Genomic DNA, 22,378 nt, shown 5'->3' on the forward strand with positions numbered 1-22,378 from the left:
ATCCTTGAGAGCAATTTCCAAACGCCTGAAGGTACCACGTTCATCTGTGCAAACAATAGTACACAAGTATAAACACCATGGGACCACGCAGCCGTCATACTGCTCAGGAAGGAGACGCGTCTGTCTCCTAGAGATGAACGTACTTTGGTACGAAAAGTGCAAATCAATCCCAGAACAACGGCAATGGACCCTGTGAAGATGCTGGAGGAAACAGGTACAAAAGTATCTATATCCACAGTAAAACAAGTCCTATATCGACCTAATCTGAAAGGCTGCTCAGCAAGGAAAAAGCCACTGCTCCAAAACCACCATAAAAAAAGCTAGACTACGGTTTGCAACTGCACATGGGGACAAAGATCGTACTTTTTGGAGAAATGTCCTCTGGTTTGATGAAACAAAAATATAACTGTTTGGCCATAACAACCATCGTTATGTTTGGAGGAAAAAGGGGGAGGCTTGCAAGCCAAAGAATACCATCCCAACCGTGAAGCACGAGGGTGGCTGCATCATGTTATGGGGATGCTTTGCTGCAGGAGGGACTGGTACACTTCACAAAATAGATGGCATAATGAGGATGGAAAATGATGTGGATATATTGAAGCAACATCTCAAGACATCAGTCAGGAAGTTAAAGCTTGGTCGCAAATGGGTCTTCCAAATGGACAATGACCCCAAGCATACTTCCAAAGTTGTGGCAGAATGGCTTAAGGACAACAAAGTCAAGGTATTGGGGTGGCCATCACAAAGCCCTGACCTCAATCCTATAGACAATTTGTGGGCAGAACTGAAAAATGCCCGTGTGAGCAAGGAGGCCGACAAACCTGACTCAGTTACACGAGCTCTGTCAGGAGGAATGGGCCAAAATTCACCCAACTTATTGTGGGAAGCTTGTGGAAGGCTCCCCAAAACATTTGACCCAAGTGAAACAATTTAAAGGCAATGCTACCAAATACTATTTGAGTGTATGTAAACTTCTGACGCACTGGGAACGCGATGAAAGAAATAAAAGCTGAAATAAATCATTCTCTCTACTATTATTCTAACATTTCACATTCTTAAAATAAAGTGGTGATCCTAACTGCCCGAAGACAGGGACTTTTTACTAGGATTAAATGTCAGGAATTGTGAAAAACTGAATTTAAATGTATTTGGCTAAGGTGTATGTAACCGTCCGACTTCAACTGTATTGTAGGCTACTTATAATTGTGTATGACTGTAGATGTTTTTCTATGTTTGTCCACACATATTGTAAACAGCTTGTGTGAGTCTGTGTTAGCCCTTGATGCTAGATGCGGCTAATGAGACAGTGTGGGTTTCCCTGGTCTGGGAAAAGGTGCCGGGGCCACAGGGACAGATCGCCATGGAGATGCATTTGATGGGATGCTCTGTGCTTTTGTAGTGTATTGGCGACTGACATTGGTTGACATAATCAGGTCACTGAGACGGTCAAAGCCCTGGGCTACAGTCCTTTGCTCCCTACCTCATTATTTCGGAGCATTATTCAGTCTGAGCACTCTGAAACGTGCACCACACTTTACTAACGTAGTCAGGGTCCCCCCACCGCACACGCACACGTGCGCACGTACACGCCGACACCCCTCTTATACTGGTAAGGGAACATTACAGAAACTAAATGCATGCTTGGAACTTGACTGGGAGACGAAACAAACACGGCCTCAGAAGCTGCCCACCGTAAAAGCAGAAATGGTGTCGGTATGTAGATTCTCAAACAGGAAACAAAAGAATAGCTTTTATCAGACTTTGGTGTTTATTTTGCTGGAAGAAGGATAGAGGAACTAGACTAGCTCGAATACATGTACACTTCTTGAATATTAATTCTCTAGCTAGGTAAGACAACATTGTGACAGCGTTGTACTAAAGCGTTGTACTAAAGCACAAGGAATTTGATAAAAAGATATCTGTGTGAAAATCCCTGTCCTGCATTGATTTTGAGTCCTTTCTTCTCCTAGGAGAGGTCTTTTAATCTAAATTAAGTATTTTTGGTATTTTGAAGAGAGCGGAACACTACAGTAGTGGTTACAGTCATTTACCCTATCACTAATGCCCATTGGATTTCTTCAGGGGCGCAACTTTGGTTTTATACGTGGGGGGGCACATAATATTTATATGTATATATTACATTTTTTGTCAGATGAACACTCCAGACAGCTTACCCGACTACTCATAGGCATCCACATGGTCCTAAAGCACCCCGATGCCTTGTAATTTCAGAATATGGGGGGGACATGTCCCCCTTCCCCAGTGAAAGTTGCGCCCTGGATTTCTTGTTAGAGTTGGTTCCAGATAGGGGCTTTTAAAAGCATTGGATTTAATAATGTGGTTTTAACATGTGTCAACCTGATTATGGAGTATATGTGTCCAGTAATCAACGAAGCCACTCTTCAGTCCCATCTTTGTAATTCAGGCTGTACTGTAAGAAAGAGTTCATTCAATAATGAATTTCATATCAGTACACAGTCTGCCTAAGGAAAGCACTGCACCATTTTACCTTAGTTCCTCAGTATCTAGAGGAAACATTTCCTCACAAATGTTTCTGTCATACTATGTATTCCCTTGTACTATGCACAATTTTACCACACATTCTGTGCCATACCTTCCATGGCTCCATAGAGAAACCTATAATATTTTGACAAAGAGAGCAATGGTAAGATCTATGACCTGAAAAGTAGCTAGCCCCAAAACGGTCTGTGATGGGGGAACTCCCAGCCCTGTTAACCCTGGTGGCTGGTCTTTCGGTTTCCTGGTGAAACCCCCATGAGCCATCCATCCCCTTCAATGGGCTTTGATGAAGGCTACAGCCCACAGGGCAGACACTGCTGTTACTAATGCACACTACACCAGGTAGGAGCACACACATGCACTGTTAACCTGCATGCACACAACCAGGGAGGGACTCCATTGGAATACAAATCACTCCTGCTCGTGGAAGTCCTCAGAGGTGGAGGAAACATTCTGGCATTGCCATTTTAACTTTTGAACACCTGCTTTAACGTTAACAGCAGGACAAATTAAGCCAGGTGAATGCTAGTTGCTGTGCAGGTTTGCATGTTTGTGGAAGATTGTACTGTACTCAACATTACCTACACCAGTATTCCATTATAGAGCCAGACAATCAAGAGGATTCGGGAGCTGTATAAAGCAATTTACATACCATGTCCCTTATAAAATTGATAGGATTTCCCAACGCGGGCCTCTATTTCCTTGGCGGAGAGAGAAGGAGGGGAAAATGGCTAAAGATATTGTCTGGCCACCATGGCTAAAGTTTCTGTGGACGAACGAAAGAAGAGCAGCAGCATAATCTTAATGAGTTCTGCTGAGAGAGAGAGAGAGAGAGAGAGAGAGAGAGAGAGAGAGAGAGAGAGAAGAGAGAGAGAGAGAGAGAGAGAGAGAGAGAGAGAGAGAGAGAGAGAGAGAGAGAGAGAGAGAGAGAGAGAGAGAGAGAGAGAGAGAGAGAGAGAGAGAGAGAGAGAGAGAGAGAGAGAGAGAGAGAGAGAGAGAGAGAGAGAGAGAGAGAGAGAGAGAGAGAGAGAGAGAGAGAGAGAGAGAGACCCAGGTCACGATTGGGAGAAAAAAAAATACAAGAGGAGGAAAAGACAAAAAGGAAAGAGAAACATTAAGAATGCTGGTTGGACAAAGCTGACAATACTATTGTTTGTTGCAAGGTGCCACAGCCTATGTTGTTAAAAAATGCCATAACTGGCTGTAGTCTGAGACCAAAGCGTGTCTTCTCCATGGACCTCTCTGTGAATCTACAGGTAAAATAATAATCATTTGTGAGTGCTTATATTTGTTCTGTTATACACAAATGTGTGATGGAAATGTGTTTCTTGCATATCCCAACTCCCCCCTGAGACACCCACAGGGAGTGGGGTCACAGTAAAGGTTGTCATTGGTCAGCGCCCCTGGAGCAATTAGGGTTTAGTGCCTTGCTCAAGGGCTCAGCGACAGATTTTCCACCTTGTCGGCTCCAGCTCTAAACTCGAGGCCACCACCTGCCGCCCACCAGGTCTTCCCTCTAAATGTATTATGTTTTACAAAATCAGTGTCACAATCGACTGCCTTGAGAAACGCCATTGGAGCACTACCATGCAACACCCAGGAAGTCTGAGGGAGAGATGGGGGAAGGCGCGGCGGTAGCGATGCATCCGGGGACGAGAGCTAAGCTGTCAGTTCCCTGCCCGTGTTATTACGTTTATAGAACAACCACTTAGTCCAATAAGGATGAATAATTGAGCGGAACAAGTCAACCGCCACAGAGGCACGCGAAGCCAGGCGTCGGGAGGCATGAGCGTCAGGCGGCGCAATAAAATATGCTAAGTGGCAGGAGAGGAGAGCATTACAGGGTGGAATCAGAGCAGGCGACGCGGAGAGAGAGAGAGAGATAAATTATCTGTCGCTTAATGCGAAGCAACGTAAGCAAATGAGCCGTGGAGGGGATGAATTACAGATTGCCGGCCTACAATTCTACCACTGATCCCTCCACATTATATCAAACGGAGAATGGGGAGAGAGGGGAGGGGGACCAGGCAGAGGGAGGTATGGCAGGAAGAATTAGATTAGCACCGGGTGCAGTGGTGAGATGCTGGACTACAGTATGAAGGGATCTGTTTGCATCTCGCTGTGAAGTCATATGGAGTGACAGGTGCATGTGTAATAATTGAATCCCTGCCTAGATTAAATTATGCCGGTGTCTCATTTATACACAATGCTTGAAGTAGGTCGAAACCCTGGGCAGCATGAGCTACCAAAACATTCATTGTGCTTATGTCCATTTATTTTGCTTTGAATTTTGCCTGCGACTATTTACATATCTATTTTTTTTTAAATAGGAACGTGTCAGCCCAAATCTTCCAGCCTGGTCCAAACGACAAGGTTTGTAAAATAATGGCAACCCCAACCACGTTCACTCTCCTCTGGCATAATGAGCCTGGGTGCTGTTGTTCTGTCAGTGGAGAGAGCAGGCAGAGAGACTGAAGTTGTCTGTCCAGGACCAGACCCCAGATGACATTAACCTTCATCATCGGGAAGAGGCGCTAAGTCCCCCCCTAAAGCGCTACTCTTGGCCGCACTCTGACAGCTCTGAGAGCTAAAACGCTGCCGTGACACTCTGCCACCCCTTTTGATCTGCACTTCCTGATTACAGCCACGGAGGAGAGCAGAGGAGAGCTGGGGGGGGGGGGGGGGGGGGAGTAGGGGAAGAGGGGAGTAGGGGATGAAGTACCCCAGGGACCCTGGGAGCTGTTTGGTCGTGTGTGTGTGTGCGTTAAGGGAGGGAGATCTCTCAGCACAGCCACATTACCAACCCCCCTTAACAGAAACGGACAAAGACGCATATACACACATGAATCACACACACACGCCCCTCTCCTGGCCTGGTGATGGATAACACAGTCAGTGGTCTGCACCAGCACACACACAGGTACTCAGAGCTGACCTTTGCAGTGTGCTCCCAGCTGGGTGCTCTGCCTTTGCTTGCATTGGCCTATAAAAGCTCCTCTGTGACAGATGATCAGAGAATCTGTCTGTGCGTTCCCTCATACACTTACTCAACCATCAAGTGTTCTGCACCTGGGCTTGGTACTGTCATTCTAATGGTTTGTGCGCTCACTGATATGCATGTGTGGACGTGCACAGTACTCTGTGTTTTACTTGCTGTGGGATTTCATACAGAACATGAACATCGCTCCATACTTCTGTCCAGTAGATCATACGAACAATATGTTCTAATGACGTTCACCCTCCTACACTTCTCCGTGTACTGTAGATCACTGGAACGACCCATCTGATTTCTTCCCCTTCTCCTCTCACCCCTCCTTCGTAGATAATTGGAACGATCCCACTTATGCCCAACTCTGGGGGGCCCTCGAGCCAATCAGGGGGCGTAAACCCAGCGCTGCAGGTCCAGCCAATTACACCCCAGCTTCTGACCAACGCCCAGGGCCAGATCATCGCCACGGTGATCGGCAATCAAATCCTGCCTGTCATCAACACCCAGGGAATCACACTGTCACCAATCAAGCCTGGACAGCAGGTAACCACACACACAGACGTACAGGACACACGCACACATGCACAGATACAAACATGCGTGCACACACACACACAATGCAGAGACATGAAGATATGTTCCTAATCACGGTACGTTTGCAGGCCAAAAACATTTTCCATCCAATTGGCGACAGATTCTCATGCGACTATTCTAAATTCCACATAAGCAAATGACGCGCATTTTCCCACCAGAGATGTTTCCATCAAATTGACTTACTGCGGATAAAAGGCTGTGCGTGATGATGTAGAGCTTAGAAAAATGACTTTTGTGGTTAAATTCCCATGTGCGAATAAAAAAGCATGTTCAAATCTACTGATGGTTTTGTCACAAAGACAATTATATAGCGAATGTGTCCACTGGTATTGGTACGTGCGCCCTAGCCAACAGCTTGCAGACACAGTTCGGGTATAGCCTACATGATGAGATTATTATGGACAAAAGAGCAAGATTATTTACATTTGTCAAACGTCAACCAAGCATCGAACGTCATGTCACCAGAAGAAGACCCTCTATATTTATTAGGAAAGGAGCATCAAACTCATCACCGCTCACTTTCACCCCCCCCCCTGTGAGGTTCACCATAACGTATTTCATCTGTAGCCTAATAAACTGCATGCTTTCCCGAGCCGTAGTGGGAGGACCACACGACATGTCATCGCATGATGGTTAGAGCGGCAGGTAGCCTAGTGGTTAGAGAATTGGCCGAATCCCAGAGGTGACGAGGTAAAAACAGTTAAACCACTGTTCCTAGGCTGTCTTTGTAAATCATATTTTTTTCTTAACTGACTTGCCTAGTTAAATAAAAGTTAAATAAAAAAAAATTATCAATATTTGCCCATTAAAGCTTTTCCACCGCCATTTATCGCATAATTAACTTTACCATCACAAAAAGATCCCACCTTGTCTAGCGTATGTTTTTTGTCGACATTTGGAAAGTTTGCTGACAAATTTGCTCTTTCCATCAGGCCTGTCATGACATTTTTTAGGCATAAAAAGGTTGGAAGGGAACCTGGTTACAGGAGCACATAGATACACACTATAAAAATGGATGAGGAGAAAAATCTTTATCTGTGTAGATTGAACTTTTTTTCTGTTTACTCTTGAGAAAAGTAACCCTTACAAAACGAGTCAAGTCTGATGTTTTTTTCAGCTATCAAGTCGTCTCATCTTCTGTCTAAACACAACTTGAAAAGGTTTCCCTTCACAAAAACATAACTCCCAACTGTAACATTTCATTGGTCCCAGTGTTTGGAAGACGTTGCTTTCGATAAAACCATTCAAATTGACTCTTTTGACTAGGGCAGTAAAGATTATAGAAATACTACAGAAAGAAATCAAATCTGTCGAGCAGTCGTGTGTGTGTGTGTGTGTGTGTGTGTGTGTGTGTGTGTGTGTGTGTGTGTGTGTGTGTGTGTGTGTGTGTGTGTGTGTGTGTGTGTGTGTGTGTGTGTGTGTGTGTGTGTGTAAAGCACCTGTCAGGCATCCTCTTAGACTCCCTCTCAAGAAGTATGCAGAGTCCCTGCAGAGCCAAACAAAAAGCAATGCTTTTCATCATCCCACCTAAAACTAAAATACTCCCCCCTACACCTATTTGACCTCTGTGACCTGACCATGTTGTAATTCTCCTTAAAAATCAAACATTTAAAGGGATAATCATGTGTCTCTAGCTAGCAAAACAATACAAGACCAGACTGAACCTCTAAAAGGGACAGAAGGCTCTCTTGTGCTCAGAAGAACACGAGTTCTTTAGTGCTATTTGTATGAGTGAGCTTAAATCCCACCTAGTGCAAAGGTTTTATGTACAAAGTGAATAGCTTCCTTCTTTTGGACTTGTACATACATGGTAGGTGTCAGACGCACACATACCAAAGAAACCAAATAAATGACCAGGCTTTCAGCCATTAAAAAAAAGCAGGCTAAGAAAGTGAAACATGATATGTAAATGGCAAGGACAATAGTTCAATCTGATAGGGTGGATTAACTCAGAAGATGGTCTTAAATGTGACTTCACGGAACACCGGATCACACTCGTGATCGAATGAATGCATTTGTAATAATGTTTATGGTTTTTGTCCTCACTTCAAAGACACACGACACCGACAGTTCCACAGGTGTAATTTACGGTTGTCAGCGCTGGCAGTGCGGAATATTTCCAGTGAAGCTAGATAATTCTCTCTGCCTGTCAACTGTCTTGACAGTATGTGCATCTCTGTTGACATCCACCACACTTCCCAAACAAACACATACCGAGGGGAAAATAACTAATAGCAAGAGAGAGGAGTGGGAAAGCCAACCTAGTTTACGGATGAGACGGCCTTCACTTTAGAGTGAAGACATATCAGCTTGATCTTGTAAGAGCAATTCATTTGCTCACAAACATGAAAATGCATCGTTTTCTTAGAGCCGAAGCACATTGCCTGTAAATCCTAAATTATGTTTGCTACAGGAGCGGCGGTGTCCACGTGTCTTTTCCTGCACAGACCTGCCTTCATTAGCAATTCCCTTGTGTCTGACGACTGGAGAAAACACTATTGTCATAGTGTTCTCTACACTCCTGTATGGCAGAGGGAGAAAGAGAGAGAGAGAGAGAGAGCGAGAGGGAGAAAGAGAGAGAGAGAGAGAGAGGGGGAGAGAGAGAGAGAGGGAGAGGGATGGAGGAGAGAGGATGGTGGAGAGAGAGGATGGAGGAGAGAGTGAGGAGGGAGGAGAGAGAGAGAGAGAGAGAGAGAGAGAGAGAGAGAGAGAGAGAGAGAAATACAAACAGCAGAGACACCAGTCATCGACTATCAAACTCCACTGTCTGTCTCTATACAAATGTAACACTGTCTGTTTCAATAGAAATCTAGCCCTGACTAGTTTACTCTATTGACCTGACTATTGATAGTGCATTGTGTGTTATCATTCTGAATAGTTGTTAGTATACACTGTAATGATCATCTAACCTCTTTACACAAACCTAATCTTATTATGTTCCGCTGTTAATGTCAAATATATTTGCTGCAGTGTCACAGCAATGTACAGGTGCTGGAGAGTCACCATAACTGCTGTGGTTGGTTATGAAGATCGCTTATAGTGCTATTGGTGCAACGTTATAGGGGCTGTGTTGTTGTTTTAAGTCAATATTTCATTTCTGTGTGTCCTCAGCTGCCTCAGGCTCAGCATGTTCAGACAGGCCCATTGTCGTCTCAGCCCAACCTGCTCCACATGCCCCACAGCCAGAGTCCTCTCCGCCAGGCCTCTTCCTCCTCCTCGTCCTCATCTTCCTCCTCTGCCCTCAGCGTGGGTCAGCTGGTCAGCAGTGAGTACCCGGTGACACACTCACACGCACACACACACATTAAGAGAACATTCAAGCCTACAGATAAACCTACAGAGGATTACATGTTGTCATTGACCACAGTCTTTGGTATGGTGAACCTTATATTTCAAGAGCACTGGATTTCTGTTTGTCCAGAAACTTTAGATTTTCCTCCTTCCTCTTCTTAAAGGATTTATTTAATATTCTGTTTAATATTCTGTTTATTAGACTATCAAAAACACTGTGTGTAATGAACACCAGCCTCAAGTTTCCAAATTCTTAGCCCTCTGTGGACCCTTAATAAATCATAGAGCCTAAGGCTGTCAGCAGGCAAACCGTTGCCTTAAAAACTCTGTTTTCGTCAGATAAATAGAAATACATTTAATTTGTCACAGGCTACTCACCTACATTCCCTCATTTTGAAGGCATCTGCGACTGAGTTCTGCATTCAATATAAAGAAGTTGCCATTGATCAACTTGTTTTATGTACTGGGTGGTTTGAGCCCTGAATTCTGATTGACTGAAAGCCATGGTATATCAGACCGTCTACCACGGGTATGACAAAACATTTTGTTTTACTGCTCTAATTACATTGGTAACCAATTTAAAATAGCAATAAGGCTCCTCGGGTAAGGGCTGTGCCCAAGAACAGCCCTTAGCCATGGTATATTGGCCATATACCACACCTCCTCTGGCCGTATTGCTTAATTACACCATGGCGTTGTTGATAATACTAGTTTCTGATTGGCTTGAAGGCCATTCTAGAGCGTGCATTATTTCCCTGTTAACGCATGGTATATCAGCACGGTAAAATTCAATGGCTATAGTTCATTCTTACATGTTCTATGTTTCAGCTGCTTTTGAAAGCAACAGTCGAACTGAAAACATTATTGTCATCGTTGAATTCAATTTTCATAATAACAAGCTAGGACTGATGGCTTGGCTAGCTAAACTAGCAAGTCTGTTTGTTTGGTTACCAAGGCAACGGCCGTAGCTACCTAGTAAACGTTCTAGCTACTTCAGTGGATGTTGAACACATTTCTACCGTCAAATTGTCGCCATGGTATGAGAGGGAACATCAAGTCGGGGTTCTCCGTCAATGCATCGTGGAGCACACCTTCCACGTCGTTCAGGAATGCATAGCCCCTTTAGGTGAATATCCCGTACGTGGACATGGAGCATTATTTCTGTGTCGAATTCATATGTAATACCGTTTTCTTTCTTCTACATTCCTCTTGCCAATATACTGCCCTGGTCCAGCTCATTGTCTTTGCAAGGTCCAAGGGTAACACTTTATTTGGATAGTCCATCTGTAGATGCTCTACAGGCTATCCACAAACCATCATTAACGTTTAGCCTAACTATCTACTAACCCTAACCGTAACCCTTATCCTAACCCTAAACTTAACCCTAACCCTAACTCTAACCCTAACCTGAACCCTTACTCTAACCCTAACCGTAACCCTAACCCTAACCCTTACTCTAACCCTAACCGTAACCCACCCTTACCCTTACTCTAACCCTAACCGTAACCCTAACCCTTATCCTAACCCTAAACTTAACCCTAACCCTAACCCTAACCTGAACCCTTACTCTAACCCTAACCTGAACCCTTACTCTAACCCTAACCTGAACCCTTACTCTAACCCTAACCTGAATCCTTACTCTAACCCTAACCTGAACCCTTACTCTAACCCTAACCTGAACCCTTACTCTAACCCTAACCTGAACCCTTACTCTAACCCTAACCTGAACCCTTACTCTAACCCTAACCTGAATCCTTACTCTAACCCTAACCTGAACCCTTACTCTAACCCTAACCTGAACCCTTACTCTAACCCTAACCTGAACCCTTACTCTAACCCTAACCTGAACCCTTACTCTAACCCTAACCTGAACCCTTACTCTAACCCTAACCTGAACCCTTACTCTAACCCTAACCTGAACCCTTACTCTAACCCTAACCTGAACCCTTACTCTAACCCTAACCTGAACCCTTACTCTAACCCTAACCTGAACCCTTACTCTAACCCTAACCTGAACCCTTACTCTAACCCTAACCTGAACCCTTACTCTAACCCTAACCTGAACCCTTACTCTAACCCTAACCTGAACCCTTACTCTAACCCTAACCTGAACCCTTACTCTAACCCTAACCTGAACCCTTACTCTAACCCTAACCTGAACCCTTACTCTAACCCTAACCTGAACCCTTACTCTAACCCTAACCTGAACCCTTACTCTAACCCTAACCTGAACCCTTACTCTAACCCTAACCTGAACCCTTACTCTAACCCTAACCTGAACCCTTACTCTAACCCTAACCTGAACCCTTACTCTAACCCTAACCTGAACCCTTACTCTAACCCTAACCTGAACCCTTACTCTAACCCTAACCTGAACCCTTACTCTAACCCTAACCTGAACCCTTACTCTAACCCTAACCTGAACCCTTACTCTAACCCTAACCTGAACCCTTACTCTAACCCTAACCTGAACCCTTACTCTAACCCTAACCTGAACCCTTACTCTAACCCTAACCTGAACCCTTACTCTAACCCTAACCTGAACCCTTACTCTAACCCTAACCTGAACCCTTACTCTAACCCTAACCTGAACCCTTACTCTAACCCTAACCTGAACCCTTACTCTAACCCTAACCTGAACCCTTACTCTAACCCTAACCTGAACCCTTACTCTAACCCTAACCTGAACCCTTACTCTAACCCTAACCTGAACCCTTACTCTAACCCTAACCTGAACCCTTACTCTAACCCTAACCTGAACCCTTACTCTAACCCTAACCTGAACCCTTACTCTAACCCTAACCTGAACCCTTACTCTAACCCTAACCTGAACCCTTACTCTAACCCTAACCTGAACCCTTACTCTAACCCTAACCTGAACCCTTACTCTAACCCTAACCTGAACCCTTACTCTAACCCTAACCTGAACCCTTACTCTAACCCTAACCTGAACCCTTACTCTAACCCTAACCTGAACCCTTACTCTAACCCTAACCTGAACCCTTACTCTAACCCTAACCTGAACCCTTACTCTAACCCTAACCTGAACCCTTACTCTAACCCTAACCGTAACCTTAGCAAGCAGTTGCTTATCAACAGATAGTTTGTTGATAGTATCCATACTATAATAAAGTATGACCAAGATTTTTATTCTAAACGAGCGGATGTTTTTTTTTCAAACATTCGATGTCTTTTTAGATCACAAATGCCTACACAGGGTACATAGGAATTTCAAACCTATTGTAAATGAAATCCAACGCCATCATATGGAATATGTATTATTTGTAAAGCCTTGAAGACAGTCATATAGGAAGGAGACCAGTGATGGATCACAGTGGACAGACAGTGTGGGCACCACTTACAGAGAGGACGAATCATTTCATAGAGAAACACACTTCAATGGCTCTCCATTGGGGATAATCAGATGCTCATCAAGGTGGAAGTGATGAGGACTGAGGATGCAGCTAGTGCCCATCCTCCCATCCTTTTAAGATATTCAGGGCCTGCATCCCAAATGGCAGATTATTACATATATAGTGCCCTACATTTGATGAGGCGAACCCTCCATTCAGTCAAAAATAAAAAAGAACTATAGGTCCTGGTCAAAGTAGCGCACTAAATTGGGAATAGGGTGCCATTTGGGACGACTTGGTCCCATGTCTCCAAATGTTCGCACGTCTAGAGCTCTGCCGCCGGAGAAGCTCAGAATCGCTGCGTCTCTTATGAGGCCTCACGGCAAGATGGCAGCCCGATAGATTTTTTTATTCAATACGCTTGGAAAATTCCTTTAATAATTCATTGATAATGACCAAGATGAATAATTCACTGGCACAAACTTTGCTTTAGTAAGCAGGATGCCAGGGCACCTGACATTGATGTACAATGTGAAATCACTTTTTATTAGCTATGAAATTCTTCATAATGCTTCAGGGAAAATAGGTCCCCAAAGTCACTTAGATGTGGGTCCGCAAAAGCAGCAATTTACAAACAACAATTAAACAATAAAATGTCTTCTTTAGAGTAGAGTTGAATGCCATCGTTGAACAACTGAGTAGTGCAGCACACACAGCAGCACAGTCTTTCTGCGGAGGTGTCAACTGACTTCCCCAAAGGAGGGACAGATGATTGGAATGATCCTCTTAATAAACATTCCACAGGCTTCTTTTTTCCATGATGAAAGCACAGAGTTTGGGCTATAAAACTGTTGGCTTTCAGTCTGCTTATTGTTCATAATGAAACAGGAGGAATGCTGAGAACGGCAATGGCACCACAGTGGACTAACCTATTGAATGGACACGTCTCTGTGCTACTGTGTCCATTATGTGTCTATGAGCTTTCACGTTGAAGATTAAATGAGGAGCATTTTCACTGTAGCGTTAAACGCAAAGCCCGCCTTTCACTCTCGATACCATTACAGTACATATTGTACAGAGACCGCTATTATCATCTAGAGGGCAGAGAAGCACCAGAATGGCAATCACCGCTAACTCAATTCATAATATATTTCTAAAGCTACTCCTGTTGTTCGTCAACAGAGACCAGAAATGTCACGTTATAGTGGAATGTGTGGGAATTAGCTATATTCTTTGTATTCGGTGTGTTTAATGGTGCTAGCGCCCCTCCCTCTGCCTCCATCTCTACTCCCTGACAAATCTGTTTTTTTTTTAAAGGCCTTTTAAGGAGAGAGAGTGCCTTGGTCCTTCAAATTTTTTGACCCCCCTCTATCTGTGTTGCATTGTAGACCCCCAGACGGCCGCCAGCGAAGTGGATGGGGTCAACCTGGAGGAGATTCGGGAGTTCGCCAAAGCGTTCAAAATCCGCCGCTTGTCCCTGGGGCTGACCCAGACGCAGGTGGGTCAGGCACTCAGCGCGGCCGAGGGCCCGGCCTATAGTCAGTCTGCCATCTGCAGGTAAGGAGAACTTGGGGTGCCGAAAGATTCACAGCAAAGCAATGGTATTTTCTGGCATAGATCTGTTGATTTCGGTGTCTCCTGGGATATTCCTATCCTTCCCATCAAGTGATAAACGTTTTTTTTCTCGACTGCAGTGCAGAAGTTAAAGTTGACTCACTCATTGTGGTACTAAAAGGGCAAATGAATGCAATATCTTACCAGTTTTATTCAAATAAATATGTAGAACCTCGTTTAGAACATCTGAAACCATTTTATATCTGAATGATGTCCGGTCACTCCCCTGTAGATCAACGGATCCTCTTGCTGCGCTCTCCCGTCGGTGTAGTAGTCGCCACAGTAGACAAAAGGTGCTCAGGAGTGCTGTCTTTGAGACTGCACATCGTTTTCTGGTGTCCATGACAACTCACATCCATATTTCATCTCATATTTAAGCAGACATCATTAAGATATTAAAATGAATACATAATTGAAGACCATCCAGTCAAATGAAGGTCTCATGTCAATTCTCTGTCCTCCTCTCTTCTTCCCCCCCCCCTCCTCTGACATGACTTACTTATGCAAAATACATCACCTAGAGTATTACACGAAGCACTTAAAGCATTTAATAATTACTAAGGCCTATTGCTGTTCACTCTACATTGGGCTTAAGAGAACCTGACAAGAACCAGTCTGTTAATAAGATTGTCATGTTCCACAGTCCCGTAAGGACGTGCGTTTAAACGCCGCATTATCTATTCATTAGATAATCGGACATTTAGTGTTACCAGGTAATGTCTCGTTCTTTTTAAGCCTTTCCTTCTTTAACTTCAGCACCAATTAACTAATCCCCTTAGAAGTGCACATCTCTCGCCATTATATTACGTCCCAGCATTCAAACTCCCTTCATTCTTAAGTTTCACACGATCTAAAAGTACAATTGTCTCTGTTCTATTTCATTTTTCTCACCAAGTGTACGAAATCAATAGTTGAAATATCGTAATCACATCTAATTAAGTTCTGACATTTGGCCTTTTCTTTGTACCCTACCCACCCATAGTATTGTGCTTTACTGCAGTAGCATGCATCACTGTCAACAGTTATCATCACTGTGCCCCTTCTTATTCCTGTATTCATTTGTAATGCGCTTCTGAACTGCATGTGCTCTGCTGATGACCTGTCCTGCCTACAGTACGTGACCCAGTGCTACCATGCGCTCTTCATATGTTCATCACATCAACATCAAACGGCCGATATAATCTGAAACTGGGGGAGCAGGGTTCTTATGAGCAACAGCCCTTTCAAACTAATGTTTCAAGTCTTTAAAAAAAAAAAAACCATGAAATATTTACACGCGTGCATAATTCAGACATTTAGAACGTACATTAAAAGCCATTAGCTTCAAAAAAAAGAAGGGAAAAAAGGAACAGATAATGTTTCCTTGTGAGTTTATCCATGTCGGTAAGACCGTCGTTTTGTTGTTGGTATGACGTTTTAAGTAGATATTCTTCACATGCTTTAGTTTAGTTAACATCAACAGAGACATGGAAGTTGGAGGAGACGAGGGGGACCGCATGCTAGCTTAGGGGCTTGCTGTTGTCATATGTCACTGGAACAGACAGTGACACAGAGTTCCATCTTGTCGGATTCCATTGCTCACTTTGTTAAAAAAGGCTTTATTAGCTTATCACAGGGCCACAGACATCCCATAAGGACATCATCAGACCAATGGGTTGGAATATTGTCTTCTCATAGAGTGCTTTGTACAAGCAGCAAATGCAATCTGTCAACTAGGGTTAAACTAAAATAATGATATTGCCAAAATGCTTTTTTAGATAACGTTGCAAATTATGATTGATGGCATGCTTTCACAAATGGAGGACACCTTTTCTTGCAGAAAAAAATCGGCATTAAGTTTAAATCCACCTCCTCCTCAATGCAACTACGCGTCCAAAGATTCACAGTGCTGTTAATGTGACCACCGCTCAGAATGCATCGGTGCACAATGTTGTCTTAACTACTTTTTTCTGGTGTAATTCCTGAAGGGGAATTATGTTTCCATGTTTAAGCTGCATGCATTTACAACATTCATTTACACTCAAACGTACACATCAAATTAAGCAGAAATGTGCCTTCACACCCACCCTGTTTATATTGCATCGCATCCACTTCTTTCTCCACCTGTACCTGGCATGTTGGATTCATATCTGAAAGCTCGGATACTGATTTAATACATCGGATCTGTCCCCTGTATTCTGTAAGTAATGGACCTTCCACTTAGTCAAATACCCATTCTTACACATGGCCTCACGATATTGTTAAAGGGTTAAACGCAAACAGCACTGTAAGCATTAGCACTTAGCAGATGTTTATGCATGGCCTGAAAAAGGTACTTTTAAGACTGTTGAGAGAGAGGAAGGGGAGTAAAAGAGGTAGATATACAGTATGTATTCATTTCCCACTGGTGGTTCTCAACTAGTAGGAGTGGCTCCTCACTGAGGAGCCAGCCGAGCAGCTCTCCACTCATTTGAGTGCATTTGGTCCCTGTTGATCCATGAAATGTCCTGTTTCTGCCCACTCCATATATTTACTGGCTAATGTATTCCTTGCAGGATGGAACCGTCCTCTTTCCACTGTTTAAGAGTGGCTTATAAATAATACTGCCCGTCGACAAGCAGAAATGTAAAAACAGAGTTGGAAAGCGGAAAAACAGACAGGACATTATTCACTATCGTTCTGTATGACAAGTCCACTAAGAAATGTCTTTCATTTTGGTCCTGTGAGAGGTGTCCTTTCTCCCAGCTCTGAGGCATCTCCTTCACCTGCCTTCCAGGAAGATTATATCAAAGGCATCCGTGATAGGTCGAGGTCATAGAAGAGGCCTAGGCGTGTTCCGCTGTTGTTTTAAAGGCGTATTACTTTTTCTCTCAGCCGCTCGCCCCTGAACACCTAGACAGATGCCTGGACTCTCATTAGAGGGCAGGCAGCTTAAACCGCACTCTGACACTGATTCCATTATTACACAGCATGTGAGAAACCCAGCAACTTTAGCCCAGTTCCATCATCCTTCAGCACGTCCAAGCCAAACGCCGTCTCTGTGCTTGTCTCACAGAACACTGCAGCTGACAGGGTCAAAATACACTGAGTTACAGTACAGATACCCCTTACAATGATCTAGTAGTACAGTAGTATATATCCACTATTTGGTGAGATCATACTGATTCAGCAAGCCTTCATTTAGCTACTGTTCATGACTTAGGAACTCTTTCAAAACTTTGGAACTATTGTTTTGAGCTATTGAGGGTTCATTTCAAAGGCACTAAAGTACACAATACACTACATTCAAATATTTACTTGTGCTTCATGCATTCATAAACTTGCAAGTATATTCAAGACTGAAAAGTGGAAATGTATTCTTTTTAAATATACAATGAGTGCCTGAGGGAGAAAAGTTAGAAAAATGTATTAAAATGTGCATTTTGATGAATAATTCAAACTGCTTTTGTAAATGATAGTTCTGTGCATAAGTGCTTGCACTGCTGCCTGGTTGACCATATGAATGAAAAACCTTGACTTTTATCACTTGAAGGGAAGGTATTGGGAAAAATGGCATTGTTTGGTTAACCCCTTTTTACCTTTTTCTGATTGATGATATGATGGGTAGATGGTATTGTGTATCAATGCATACTAGTGTAGTCTCCATAGCTAGAGCTCAGTGTTTGATCATTATAGTCTGGTGCTCGGGCAGTTTTATTGGTCCACCTGAAGTATTTTTCTAGCCATTGGCAGGGTCTCCTCACCCCAACGCTGCCTATCTGGGACAGAGAACTACAGCCAACCAGACAAAACTAAAGCGAACAAAGCGAAAACAAAATGGCACCACGTGTAACGTTCACTTTCAGCTGCTTTAACTTTGGCTACAAACTGTCATGGATGTAACCAAGGCTGGTGGGTGTCTCTGTCCCAGTGGCAGCTGCTTGGGAGAGGAGGCCCAGTTCACTGAGGCAGGCAGGTTATCCCTTGGCCCAGCAGGGCACCTAAGTAAGATTCTTCTCTCTCAATTCTCCCCAGACACACCATCCTGAGAAGCCACTTTTTCCTACCACAGGAAGCCCAAGAAAACCCTATAGGTAGCAGTCTGACAGGCAAACTGAACCCTGGCCTTTTATATCCTGCCAGGTTTGAGAAGTTGGACATCACCCCAAAAAGCGCCCAGAAGATTAAGCCGGTTCTGGAACGCTGGATGGCCGAGGCCGAGGCCCGCCACCGGTCCGGCATGCAGAACCTGACCGAGTTTATCGGCAGTGAGCCCTCCAAAAAACGCAAGCGGAGGACCTCTTTCACCCCACAAGCGCTGGAGATCCTCAACAGCCACTTTGAGAAGAACACGCACCCCTCTGGACAGGAAATGACCGAGATAGCCGAGAAACTGAACTATGACCGCGAGGTGGTCCGCGTCTGGTTCTGCAACAAGAGGCAAGCGTTGAAAAACACAATAAAGCGGTTGAAACAGCCCGGGGATCTGGACCTGGACCTCGGCCCGACCGCGCCCATGGACCCTCTCTCTGATTCTCTGGAAGAGCTCCCTAAATGAACGACCGAAACTAGAGGTAAAGAGGAAAGTTCGAACAACACAGTGGCTCATGACCCAAAGTAGGATGAAGACTGAAAGAACATTCCTCTCCCTTTATAAAGGCAACTGAAAGGACAGTTATGAACATTTGCAAACAAAAATAAGTGTTGTCAGTGTGATTACCACAGTTATTTAAATATTTTGGCAAAAACCAAATATAAGGGAAAAAATATGTTCACATTTGAGAGAAAACATTACAAACCTACAGTGTGCTGTTTCAAAGCAATCGAATTCTGGCCTCATAGACCAGAACATTGTCCAAATTTGGGTTCCCATTCCCATTAGGGAGATTTTAGTAAAGAGATCATACCAAAATCAAAGACAAAAACACTAACTACTTACCAAAGTCTGTTGCATCAGAATACTAAGAATAATTTTTTAAGTGTAAATGTGTTCTAAATTTTTACATTTGTACTGGCAAAAAAATCTACGATATATGTGTGAGGTTGGGTGTACATTTTATCTTTGTTTCACTTCATTTTATTTCCTGGGCTGATATGTAAATATCTACTAAATACCGTCTTCAGATTGAAATCACAATGTCAAAGTTCTCTTTGAAAGATTTGTCGTGTAAATGCATTTTTTTGCTGTGAAACAATGACATTGTTGTTTGTCTCAGATTCCTTCTCATCTGCAGCTATTTTAAGTCACGCTGTTTTTACAGGTAACAACTTTTACAGGTATTTATCAATGATTTTATGAGATTGTCTTATGTTTTGTTGATGAAGGACAATAAAACTTAAGGCTGTCCAAACAGTGTGGGTATACTCAGTACCTTAACCATAAAGGTTCTGTCTCTGTTCACCAAAATATATATGTCATCCACGACGGAAGACGACGTCTTTTCAACCTTATTTTCCTTTTGTGACAACTGTGACTTTTTTTTTATATATACATACAGAAACATGCCGTCAATTCTGTTATTTCAGGCCTAGTGTTGTGTCAGGGAGAACTTCCCTCAGTGTTATACTGTGTCAAGTGCTGTTGTAAGTCATTCTGTTGCCAAAGCCTGATAGCCAAAGAACACATTGCTTCAGCTCAAGGACTTGGGGAGATTTTCTTTTTTTTACCTTGGCCGATTAAAAGTTTTAGTTATTTTGATGTGCTTCTACGTTCCCTTTTGTTCTTTTTTTTCCCCTGCGGGGTTTCTTTCATACACTGAGTTCAACTACTTGACACAAAGGCCAACGGAATGCCAAATAAAATGTTTACTTTCAAAAGATAACTCTTTGTTAATTGACAACCCTCTTTATATTGCAATATAGAAAATGTGTTGGACTGTGAGGACTTTTCTGCCCGTCCCTTTCTGAAGTGTGTTTCTGGTTTGTTCTATTTGCCGTAGCATAGCATAACCGAATTGCTCCCGCATGTTTTCCGATAACAAGGTTTGGGTTACAGGAATCTGAAAACAAGACCACAAAAACCACAAAAGGTAGCCCGAGCTTCAAATCATTAAGTACATTCTTCAGAGTACACTGTCACGGAGAACAAATGACACATGTAGAGGATTTAGCAATTATCTCACATTTTTCTGCCCTTAGAGCAAAATATGGATTACTTTCTTTAAGCATTCAGCGACTCATTCTAATCGAATCAATCGGAAGGTTTTCTCATCTCTGAATCGTCGTCTTCGGGGGTCAAACACTGTTTGCAAAATGTCATGCTGTTGTTTTGTGTTTGTTTTCATTGTCTTTTGCTTTGAGTGATTCTACAGCGAAGCCTTGACAGACAGTATAGCCTAATTAAAAAAGTGTATTGGAAAAAGTTGTGTGAAACGCAAGACAACCCAATAGCCCGTCCGCAAGACATAATCCATATTCATTTCAACTAACAAATCATAGGGTGTTGTTGCTACGTAGCTGTTAATATACAGATCTAAACAGAGTCTCATCATAACGTCGAGCTCCCCCCCCCCTCCCCCATAGGTGTACTTCAATATTACCAGGACCCACATGGAGGATTCAAGGAATCAATATTGTGACACCGTTGATGTGTCAATAAGCTATACTGCCAATGTGTTGAACCTCTCCACTGAATATTTGCAAACTAGTACATATGTGTAAAACCACTTCTCAGAACTCTTAAGATTTCACATTGATGCGAAATGTTCTTATTTGACTCGTATAAAACACTTAAATAAGGTGAGGGGAGAATGGCGAGTGTTACATGACAGGCTCAGTGAACTTAGATTTTCTGCGGTGTTTTCGTATTGGTGTGTTTTGTTCAATGTCTGTTAGTCCCCCTGTGCACTGGTGTTGCCTAGCAACGTAAAGTGCACTTGATAACACTTACAAACGCATAAGGAAATAGACATTCATTGATATTGTAGTCTGGACTGTATGTTCCAGTAGGCTGAGGTTTAAGAGGTACTATACATACAAGCTCCCTGACGAGTTCATTCCATTTATTAGTTATTATATACCTTTACAGGAAGTAGTGTTAAACAGTGTCATACTACACCTTTTTAGATATTTAAAGGCAGTATTACTAAATAGCGGTCAATCATAATATACTTTAAGTCATATGTGATTTAAACCAATCCAAAGATTTTTTTTGTGTGTTCCCTCCCTGTCTCACCCCACCTCATCCCAACATGTAAGAGAAGTGATGATGCTGCGGCTGATGTACAGTATGGGCATGTAGTACTGAGGCTCAACAATGAAGCTGTAACCAAAAACAAAGACAAGGAACGGATTTATACCTTCGCTCAAACTTTCGATGCTGGACCAAAGCTCTATAGTTATATGCACATTGTACAGAGAAATGGGTTCATGTCGCTGACAATCTTGAAATACGAAGAGAGTCGATGATTAGATAAGTTGTAGTTCATTGACATTTTACCTCAGCACTGTCCTCGTACACTGAGCAATGCCACGCAAACGCCATGACAGAAGAAAATACAGAAGAATGGCTCCTGTAAAATGTTTGTAAGTAGTGTTCACTTCTCATGGGGGGGGGGGGGGGGTTGTGTCTGAACTGAGATTCTGTATGCCATGTGTTTTATTTTAGTCAAGTGGTTTCCAGGGTAACATGTACAGGACTTTCTAAACTTTGTTGTCACTTGTTTTTTTTTTGCTTTTTTCTCTCTCTCTGTGACTTTGTTACATGCACTGCTCAGTTACAGTCTTCAAGGTGTGCCCTATTTCATAAGGGGCAAAGAAGGCTTTATAATTGCACCCAATTATGTTTAAAAATAATAATAATAATAATTTAAATAAATGTTTTCAAACGATATCCACACAGACTCACACACCAACTGGTTTTGAAATGTTGTTAGAACTCAAGAACGACCTTGAAACCAAAGCTGATGAATCTGCAAAGGTTGCTTTAAATTTTATAGACTGAATTTAATCTATAGAGCAATATCTGTTTGGTCAGTTATGCAGCACTTTGTGTATTTCTACAATTCTTCAAGTCTGTCACATTTATTTGTACCATAATTAATAATAAACAATTGTTTGA

General features: G+C 43.0%; 1 protein-coding gene across 1 annotated transcript in view; it reads left to right on the forward strand.

Annotated features, from left to right (window-relative positions):
* LOC109900187 (POU domain, class 6, transcription factor 2) overlaps window positions 1-22,378 on the forward strand; it is a 92,051-nt gene extending 69,673 nt beyond the window's left edge. The window contains exons 6-9 of the mRNA XM_020495893.2: window positions 5,843-6,052; window positions 9,215-9,368; window positions 14,136-14,304; window positions 18,355-22,378. Of these exons, the coding sequence (XP_020351482.1) occupies window positions 5,843-6,052; window positions 9,215-9,368; window positions 14,136-14,304; window positions 18,355-18,877 (1,056 nt within the window). The 3' untranslated portion in view covers window positions 18,878-22,378. The remainder of the gene's footprint in view (window positions 1-5,842; window positions 6,053-9,214; window positions 9,369-14,135; window positions 14,305-18,354) is intronic.

Source organism: Oncorhynchus kisutch, linkage group LG11, assembly GCF_002021735.2.
Source record: "Oncorhynchus kisutch isolate 150728-3 linkage group LG11, Okis_V2, whole genome shotgun sequence".
Lineage (NCBI taxonomy): Eukaryota > Metazoa > Chordata > Actinopteri > Salmoniformes > Salmonidae > Oncorhynchus > Oncorhynchus kisutch.